The 10,000-nt window shown below is 47.4% G+C and overlaps 1 protein-coding gene across 2 annotated transcripts in view; it reads left to right on the top strand.

The window, feature by feature from the left end:
- The window catches only part of plekho1a (pleckstrin homology domain containing, family O member 1a), a 16,391-nt gene extending 9,858 nt beyond the window's left edge, over positions 1–6,533 (top strand). Inside the window, exons 5-10 of one of the 2 annotated variants that reach the window (XM_030410989.1) lie at positions 136–237; positions 321–641; positions 1,318–1,415; positions 2,764–2,926; positions 3,017–3,129; positions 3,263–6,533. In XM_030410989.1, coding sequence (XP_030266849.1) covers positions 136–237; positions 321–641; positions 1,318–1,415; positions 2,764–2,926; positions 3,017–3,129; positions 3,263–4,076 — 1,611 coding nt within the window. In that variant the 3' untranslated portion in view covers positions 4,077–6,533. Of the gene's footprint in view, positions 1–135; positions 238–320; positions 642–1,317; positions 1,416–2,763; positions 2,927–3,016; positions 3,130–3,259 lie in introns of both variants that reach the window. The other variant, XM_030410988.1, reaches the window with a different exon arrangement.
- Positions 6,534–10,000: the final 3,467 nt, after the last annotated feature.

Genomic DNA, 10,000 nt, shown 5'->3' with positions numbered 1-10,000 from the left:
CACCGCTGTGATAGATACTGACTGACGTGATCTGTGCTGTATTTATCTGACACAGTTCTGATGATGAGTGATGTTCAGTTTATTCCTCGAGGCTGAACTGAGTGACTCAGTGGATGTTTGTTTGTGTCGGTCCAGGTGACCATCGAGGAGGACAGTGCGCTGGTTCATCCCACCAGAGACCGGGCCAGGATCCCTCACGGCCGCCGGCTGCCGACCAGAGGACACCTCATGGCCGTGGTACTAACAGCTTTTATACCTTTTAACACGTGACACCATTTACATTATCTGTGCTACACATGTTGTTTATGATCATCCCCCAGGCGTCCACGTCCTCCCACGGCATGCTGACCCTCGACCTGGTCGCTGAAGAGGACGGTTTCTCTCCGGACTACGATTGCGACTCCTGGGAGAACAGCTTCCAGGCCGACCTGCACGGGGGCGGATCGTGTGGACAGGTAGCGATAGTCGGATCTCAGGGGGTCGGAGTTCGTCAACGAGCCGACACCGATGTGTCAAAGCTCCGGATAACCTCCAAGGAACCCAAGGTGAAGACCGGCAGTCTGCCCAGGGGGAGTGAGCGGTCCTGGGGCAAACACTCGAGCCTGGAGGCCTCCATGGTCCCAAAGACCCAACAAGTGCAGGTTTGGAAACTAAACCACCCAGATCCTTGTGGATCAAAGCTCGTGACCGTCACTCATTATGACATTTTGTTAACACACATGATAGATTTTGTGTTTTGCACAAGACACCAAAGACTGAACTCGACTGAAGTATTGTGAAGTTTAGAATTCAAACCTCAAACTAGACAAAGTCCTCTTCATGTCACTGACCCTCGGCCCGCCCTGTAGTTTGGAACAGCAGGCAGCGACGCAGCAGCAGAAACGATCCTCCACGAGCAGAATGGATCAAGAAAAGAATCTTTTGAATGACAAGTTCTTTTCCAGAAGGTTCTCTCCCCAAGAACAAAGTTATTTACATATACTGTGGGTGTGAACTGAGTCAGCACCGGTCCAGTCCAGTCTCAGAAAACACTTGCTGGCCGAGCACACAGGAGATGCGTGACTCTACATCGTGTTTGAGTTCATTCAGTTCCGTGTCGTCTGTTGCTGTTCTGTTCAGGTTCAATTTTCTGAGCGTGCAGAACCTTTGAGGTTATTCTGCAGAATATTCTGGACAGTTTCTGCTGTTTTGGGTTGTTGAAATAATAATAAACAGACATTTGCATGAAGCAGATTTGTCCACTCAACGACCAGAGCTGCCATCGTTTCTGTTCTGCAGTCAGTCACTGATAAACGTTTCCTTGGTTTTACCTTTCAGGTCCTTCAGGCTCAGTCTCGAACGCCGCAGCCAGGGAAGAGGTTCAGCTTGCAGGGCCGGAGTCGCTGCGCCTCCATGGACGAAGTCCTCTCCTCCAGGTACGCCAACACCTGAACTCTGTCGCTCATCTGACAAAATCAAATCAAATTCATTCTGACAACATGGTGTCACATTATTATTTGTCCTGAGAAAACTCTTGCCTGAGCAGAGTTTTTAAAACTCTCCCCACTGATGCATTCTGGGATTGACAAGAAATATAAAGGTTCAATGGACTCTCTGTCGATCAATCCTTTCATAGTCCATGTTGTATCTGAGTCTGGCCCGTGGTCGTAGCAGGCCAGGCCAGGTGTCCTGTTTCCTCTCCTGACGTTACCAGACTGGACGGGGTCTACAGGCCCTGCTGTGTGTCCTGGACCGGTCTGGGGTCTCCGTCCGGTTGGATGTGCCTGGAACACCTTTCAGGGATACTTTCAGATACAACCGCTGAGCAGCAGTTCTACTCTGCTCTCCTTGTTGATGTCGCAGCTCCTCGCTCTGAGGAAACTCTTTCAGGCCACTTGCATCCACAATCTCACGCTTGGTAATTACTGCAAGGTTTGATTGTAGATTGGCCCGTCTGCAGTGCTGGCAGACTTTAAATTAATCCACTTATAAAGAGGTTTAAGTTTCTTGGATGTTGTAGTGAGGATAAGATGGACCAGACTCTCACCAGCCGCATCATTAAAGGTTGACACTGATCGCATTAGGATGCAGTGTTCTGCTGGGAAGCCTTGGAGCCCGGCATTCATTTGGATACCTCTTGAATCGCATCACCGGACCAAACACCACAGAACCCCAAGTACCACCCCTGGTGGTAAAGGCGCTCCGAGCAGAACAACTCATCCTGCGACACTGGAAACTCTGCCTGGGAGCGAGCCAAGGACAATGATTCCCTCCAGATCCGGATCGAGCTTCCGGTGCACGAAACAACCAGTCCGGTCCACGGAGGCCCCGACATGTACAGCTTCTGAGCGGTCCCTGCAGGACCTCCAGGTGTCCTGTGGGCTGTGAGGTTGGCCCTCCACGGACCGGACCTGTTCAGGCACATCCCACGGATGTTCGATGGAGTTTGGATCTGGGGAGTGTAGAAGCCGGGTCGCCTTGAGTTTGTCGGGTCACACAGTCAGCAGGTAATGAACGCCGTGACGTGGACCTGGTGTGCAGCGCTGTGGAGGTGGAGCGGTGGTCCACCACTGAATCAGCGGTGGTTCGATTCCCTCCCTGCAAGCTCTACATGTCACACTGTTCCTGAAGACACAGAACCCGACCAGTGAGTGACTGCGTATGAAAGGAGATCGTCCTTGTTTAGCACCTGATCCACCGCTGTCAGAGTTTGAGCTGCTGCTCAGACTAGAAGAGTCCGTTTACCAATTCATGTCTTTACCCTGATCTTCCTTCCTTCATCAGACCGGCGATGATTCGCTCTGAGTTGCGCTCCGCTCTGCGGCGGTGTCCGACCGAAGAGGAAGCAGGGGGCGGAGCTTCAGTTCAGCCGGTCGGGCAGCTGCAGAGCCTCATCGCTCAGAGGATGCAGAGAGCTCAGGAGCTGCTGGAGGAGATGAGACTGCAGGTCTGGTTGCTTCGTCTGATTGGTTTGAATTGGAAATCTCATGGAAAATTGTGATCTGAATGAACTAAAGCTGCTTGTTGTGACTGACAGGAGCTGCAGAAGGCCAAAGCAGAGAGAGAACGAGGAGGCAGCTCTCCTTACCTGAAGGGTGTCGACTCCCCTCGCCTCCATCACCTCCGGGGCTCCGACTCGCCTCACTCCAGGTTGGTTTTATTACTTCTGCTAAGACCAAATGATCTTTAAGGGATGCATAAACAAATGAATTAAACATTATTTGAACTGTTGCTGTGAAGCCAAACAGGATCAGTGCTTGATGTTTGTTGTCCTCCTCAGCAGGTCGTCTGGATCTCCGAGGAGCAGGAGCAGCGACTCCCCTCGGCTCCGGGGGAAAGATTCTCCTCGTCTGAGAGGGAGGGAGTCTCCTCGATCCAAAGCCAAGAAGAACCGCTCCAAAGGGACAGAGTCGCCTCGCTCCAGAGGATCACATTCACCTGCCGCTAAAGGAAGCGACTCTCCTCGACTGAAAGATTCACCTCGTCTGACTGCCGACTCTCCTCGGAGCTCCAACAGAGTCCGTTCACCAAAACTCAAAGGATCGTACGGCTCCTCCTCCAACAAGGACGAATCCCCTGTACAGAAATCACCTGATTCCCCTCCATGTTTCAGAGGATCCGACCCGTCTCAGGCTAAAGGTTCTGATTCACCACGAGGCAGCGAGACCGACTCCCCTCTTCAGGGGAGCAGCAAGGAGTCGCCATGCTCGAGTCAGAAGAACTCCCCAAGTCTTTCTGGATCCTTCGAGTCGTCGCTGCCCAAAACCCCCGACAAACACCGCTTGTCTCCACCCGCCCCCTCCTCGCCTCCCTCCCATCTGTCGGAGGAGGAGCTGGAGGTGGAGAGCAAGCGCATCGAGGCCGAGCGCCTCCTGGAGGAGGCCGTGTCATCGTGGAAGGAGGCGCAGGAGGTGCTGCAGGAGGTGAAGGAGCTGCAGAGCCAGACGCTGCGGCGGCAGCGCAGGAGGACCTACGAAAAGATGACGCCCACAGCAGCGGCGCCCGTGTCGCCCGCGGCAACTGCAGCAGCAGATGAGGATGACACGCCCACCTCGCCAACATCACCCGAGGACGACGACGAGTCCGAGACACCTTGATGATTTTTTTTGTACAAATATTTATTGAATTTTCTGAATGAAAGTAGCAGCGTTGTTCAGCAGCTGACGCACGACAGAAGCAGATTCATAATTTGGGAGTTTTAACTCGTTTTGATTTTTAATCCAGGACGGACGCGAGCGCTTCAGAGTGGATGTGGATTATTTGAAACCAGCGATTCAGTTCTTCCAGGAGGGTTAATGATGTTAATCCTCCGCAGTGCACTACGCCCTCTCACTCTGCTGCCCTTTACTCCACAAAGTCTCTGTTTGTGGCAGATGTCACAGTCAGTTTGACTAAATGTATGTTAATGGAGAGGCGCTCGCTTCACCTTCGCTGATGGTGCTGCACGTTTCTCTTCTTTGTCTTTTTCTGCTGAAAGTGAAGCGAAGCGCCTCTCCGACCGTTTCAGAGACGAGTTTTTACCCACTGAGCTTTTTGGAAGATTTTTGGGGTTTGAAAAGACAGTTTGTCATTTAAAGTCGCGTTTTTCCAAACAAAGATGTCAACATTTATACGACGGGAACCTTTTTCAATACGATGAGACCGTGAAGGCACTGAAGAGCACTATGTTTCCTACTGATTTCTAAGGATGCAGCGAAAATGAGCACTGATCATTGAGAACTAAAATGTTTTATCTGTTTTATTTGCCGTCTTCTTGTTTCTGTTAAAATATCTTATGAATTGTGACCGTGTGTGATTTTGTTGTAGCCTCGTATCTCCGTCCGTCCTCCAGCTCGCTGACGACGCGTTCAGACAACAGTGACATTCATCGAGCTTCAACACAGAATCAGGGAGTTTAATGTTCTTCACCACAAAGAAAGAAAAAGCAATAACATGGAACACTATCAGAACCGAACGCATGACTGGATCCACCTGCTGGGGACAAACGTCAGCTGCTGGGCTCGGAACACTTCTCACCCGTTGTGCAATATGTTGTTTCATGTGAGAGAACCGGTCCTGGTCCGGTGACATCGTCAGGTGAAGCAGCTCAAGGCCCTCAGGTGTGTTTAGCAGAGTTTAGATTTAGTTTGCACCTTTAAACCTGAATGATGCTGAATATCTGAGCACTGATACTGAGTCAGAATCCATTTAAATTCTTTGGCTCATAGAAGACGTAAAATAAACTCATCCCTCTAAATTACTGAGAGGAACCCGGACACAGCGGACGGTTTCACCTTTGGACTTTATTATCGGACCGAATGGATCAAATCTGAAGAAGAATTAAAGTATTTAAAACATTTTAAAGCTCCTTTAACAACGTCAGCTGATCAGACAAAGTCTCTCTGCGCCTCAGCGACTGTCGGTGCACGTTTTGGACACTTTATCAAACTTTTTCACAGCTAAGCTCTCAGAAATGACGGCGGGCTCTGAAGCCATTCAGCACCAGAATTTGATCCATTTGGTCTGAAAACATCTGGAGTGTGAACATGTTGTGGTTTTACGTTACGTAGAGTGAAGTGAGCCGCACAAACACAGAATGAGACGCTGGGACAGTACAGATGAAGTGATCGGGATCAATAACTAACAGTCTGCAGACTGTCGCGCTCTCAGCGCCCTCAGACTGGACCATCAGAACTCGCTGTGTTCTGATGGTCCAGTCTGAGGACGCTCGTCCTTGTTCAGCCTCACAGACGAGGTCTGGGTCCGACCCGGCCCGGCTGCTGTTCTGTGGACAGAGTCGATCAATGATGAGCTGATATCTGCTGATCACATTCATGTTTCTCAGACGTTGCTGAAGCATTCGATCAATAACTGGACTCAGAGTTTTTTAACACGAGATTAAATCTGATTTATCAAACTAAACATCAGAAACTCACTGCAGTGAAATATGAACTTTATTTAAAACATTATAAACTCTGAATGACATGAAGAGCTGCTTTCATATTGATCAGTGATCAGCTGGTTTATCAATCAATTATCTCAGTTCAGTCACGTTTGAGCTGCTTCTGTAACTTTTAATAACCACATGAACACGTGTGTTTCCTGTCACGTCACAATTGTTACTGAAGAAGAAGAAGAAGAAGAAAGAGAAGAAGGAGAAGGAGACAAAGAAGAAGAAGGAGATGAAGAAGAAGAAGAAGAAGGAGATGAAGAAGAAGAAGATGAAGAAGAAGAAGGAGACACCGACACTGTTTCGTTGTGCTGTGAGTGATGTTGGTGGTTTTTATTTTTATTTATTTATTTGAACATTTTTGCACATTTTAAACGTTCACGGCTGATTTCACACTTTGTTCACTTTGTCACGATACGAAAAACTGTAAATGTTTTTTCTTTTCATGCTCAATTTATTTAACTGAAGATTTATATGTTGATGTTTTGAATGATGTTGTTTAAATTATTACTGTATACAGCGATGCATTATGGGTAAATGGAGCCAAAAAACACGGTTTACTTTCTGTTTGAGCTTCCAAACCTGGTTTTCACATGCAAGAATTAAATAAGCTACAAATATAAAAGATTCTGTTCTGAGTTTTTCTGTCGTGTTTCAAGAAACTCAAATATTTCTAGAAAGTTCTGGAGACATTTGGACCCGCCTCACCTCGCTGTCAGAATCTTTCTTGTTTGAGTAAAAAGAAGTCGTTGAGTTTTGTCGTTTGCAAGTCGTTTTGTTCTCTTCACATCCTGTTTGGCTCCGGCTGACTCGCATGCTGAAAACAGATGAATGACTCTTCGTCTCGCTGACACAAACAGACAGAAACACACGATCACATTCACATGTTGAGGACATGAAGACGCTCGTCTCACACAAACACAGAAACTTTCATCTTATGGCCGCAAACATCCGTTAAACCTGGTTGGATGGAAACAGGAAGTGAAATCAGACGTTTCGTCACTGTGTGCTACAGGAAGTTAGCGTAGCGAGCTGACCTTTCAAGTTTGACCTGGTCATAATAACCCACCATCATGCTAAGCTAGTTAGCTAACCTTTATCTGTCCTCAGTGTTATTTATATCTATATTGGTGTTGTAAATCGTTCTTCAGCACGAAGCCGCCATGTTTGCTTCAATACTTCCTGTTGTTGTTTCAAATTAAAAGCCCTTTAATGTTTCCATTTCTAATAACACTTCCGTGACCGTTTCTGTTTGTACTCAGATGTGATGCTGCCATCTTGTGGCGCTCGTAGATGAGTTCTCCAGAACAACAGGGTGGTTCTGGTTTTGTTGAGTACATTGTGGTCAGATGGTACCAGAAGTTTATTACAGACCCAACAGCCGAATACCAGCATGAATATCAGAGCGATGCTCAGTTACACTGCACAGTACGAGTTACATGTTGTGTAACGTTATGTTACGTTAGCGGAGGATGTGACAGAACATGTAAGCTTATGGGAAACTGTCTTTTTGGGCTTTGCTGCATCACGTGATGATGTATTAACACGCTTTAGCCGCTACGTCCAATCAAAGCTCAGCGCTGTTCAGGGGCGTCCTGTCATGTGGAACATGATCCATCCATCCTGCTGCGCTATTGGTCGACTCGTCAGAGTGAGATTCATCAGTGAGTGAGAAGACACACACACACACACACACACACACACACACACACACTCAGGTCAGTGAGCTGTAATGTAGAGCAGAGCAGATGTAGGGCAGGACAAACAGCACCGCTCCATTACACAGCTCCACCTCTACAAGAGAGAGTGTGTGTGTGTGTGTGAGTGTGTGTGAGTGTGTGTGTGTGTGTGTGTGTGTGTGTGTGTGTGTGTGTGTGTGTGTGTGAGTGTGTGTGTGTGTGTGAGTGTGTGTGTGTGTGAGTGTGTGTGTGTGAGTGTGTGTGTGAGTGTGTGTGTGAGTGGTTATGCATGCATGTGTGAGCATTTCTTAATGACTCATCTGTCTCTATGCACACAGTGTTTGTGTGTCGACACATCAGAAGATCCACCTTAAAGGACCAGTCCAACATTAATTCTCACAACAGGACGTCAGTTCATCCTGAAGTCAGCTGGTTCTGATCCGACAACACGACGGTTCTTCAGCTTCATGCTAACGTCAGTGTTCAGAGAGTGAACGCTCGTCATCACAGATTAAAACCGGCTGCAGATCACAGATCAGAGATCAGATGTTACTGAATATTACAGCCGCTAACTGCAGCTGGAACTGGGGTGCGGCTACCTGACAAAGCTAACGTTAGCATGCTAACATCTGACCTGATCTGAGTAACAGAGGATGTTTGGAGTCAGTCGACACGTCTGACCTGAAACTTGATCAATTCTGTTTATCAAAGATTCAATCTGGAAGATTTTTAATCACATTTCACAAAACAACACAACACTGTGCTAATAGCATGACGTCAGTTAGCTTAGCATCACATATTTCTCTCATTAGAAACTGTGAACACGACTGAAACACAGATTTCTTCTCGTGTGCAGACAGAAATAAAACAAACACATTTACAAAGATTTACCTCTGAAACTGTTGTTAGCTTCTGATGCTACACCTGTTAGCATCGTTGGTTCCTCGTGATTGGACGAGCTGCAGATGTTTCCTGACAGATTCAAACTTTCCTCTCAACTAGTTGAGACATTTGTTTTAAAGTTCGTCTTCTCTGACGACAGACTTCATGTTCAGACTGAAACATTGATGGATTTTATGATTCTGACTTCAGGAAACTGTAAAGACGCTGCTCAGCTGCTCAGAGCCTCCAGGACGGGTCCAGAACTCCTGGAGGAACAAACACCTGGAGACTCATCTGGTTCTGTTCTGATCCAGAGAGCTCACAGAGGAGAGAGACGCAGAGTCTCTTAGTCCGCTTATATCCCGTTTGAATGAAGCGTTTTAATAATTAAATCTCAGCTTCAACAAGCGGCGCTGCCTGGAGGTTCTGTGGTTCTGTCTGCATGTGAGGTGAAGTCCAGTGTGTGTGTGTGTGTGATAACTGGGTTATGTTCTGATGAACACTGCAGCTGGTTTTGTTCATCAGGCCAATAAATTATTTACACTGATTCTCTCTCTGCGTGTGTCATCGTGCTCGCTCGCCCATCAGATGCTTCTGTTTTAGTTAGTCGTGTGTGTGTGTGTGTGTGTGTGTGTGTGTGTGTGTGTGTGTGTGGTGGGGGGATATTACATTTATTATTAACACACACACACACACACACACAGCGCTCTGCTGTGTACCAGGTCAGTGTTACAGTTTGTTCTCATTTAAAACAGCCAGGATTATAGAGTGTGTGTGTGTGTGTGTGTGTGTGTGTGTGTGTGTGTGTGTGTGTGTGTGTGTTGGGGGATGGTATAGTCGTGTTCATTGTGACTCAGAGCCCTGCAGCGTCTGTTTCGAAGCCTCGACCTTGTTTATTCCTCTTCTCCTCTTCCTCACCTCGGTTATTCATATTTCCACTTCCTTCCTGTTCTTTTCCTTTACTTCCTGTCATGTTTCCTCCTGTGTATCTCTTCCTGTTTAAGCTGAGACTGATTTTTACGTCCTGGCTGAATGTTTCGACTCTGTTTGTTGGACTTTAACAAAGTTTATCTCCTGCTGTGATCCGACAAACAGTCAAACTGAACTCACGTCGTCGCTGGTTCATGAAGAGTTTCCCAGTAAACACACCAACCTGTTCAGCTGAAGACCGACCCAGAGAGGAGCAGCAGGACAGGGAGGAGGGTGAGAAGGAGAAGGAGAAAGAGAAAGAGAAAGAGAAAGAGAAAGAGAAAGAGAAAGAGGATGTCGGGGAGGGTGAGGAGGAGAAAGAGAAGGAGGGTGAGGAGGAGAAGGAGAAAGAGGATGTCAAGGAGGAGGAGGAGGTGAAGAATCTCTCATAGCAACAGAACTAAAAATACCTGTCGTTGATAATCAACACAAGGGCGAGTTGACTGTGACATCATCAACAACTAAGTGATGTCATCAACCCATCCTGCTGTTTTAGTCCAATAACAGCACAGTGTGTGTGTGTGTTCATGTATCTGTGTCTTATAAAAATAACATGACGACC

The sequence above is a fragment of the Sparus aurata genome, unplaced genomic scaffold (genome assembly GCF_900880675.1).
Source record: "Sparus aurata unplaced genomic scaffold, fSpaAur1.1, whole genome shotgun sequence".
NCBI lineage: Eukaryota > Metazoa > Chordata > Actinopteri > Spariformes > Sparidae > Sparus > Sparus aurata.
This window is presented reverse-complemented; position numbering and strand designations above follow the sequence as displayed.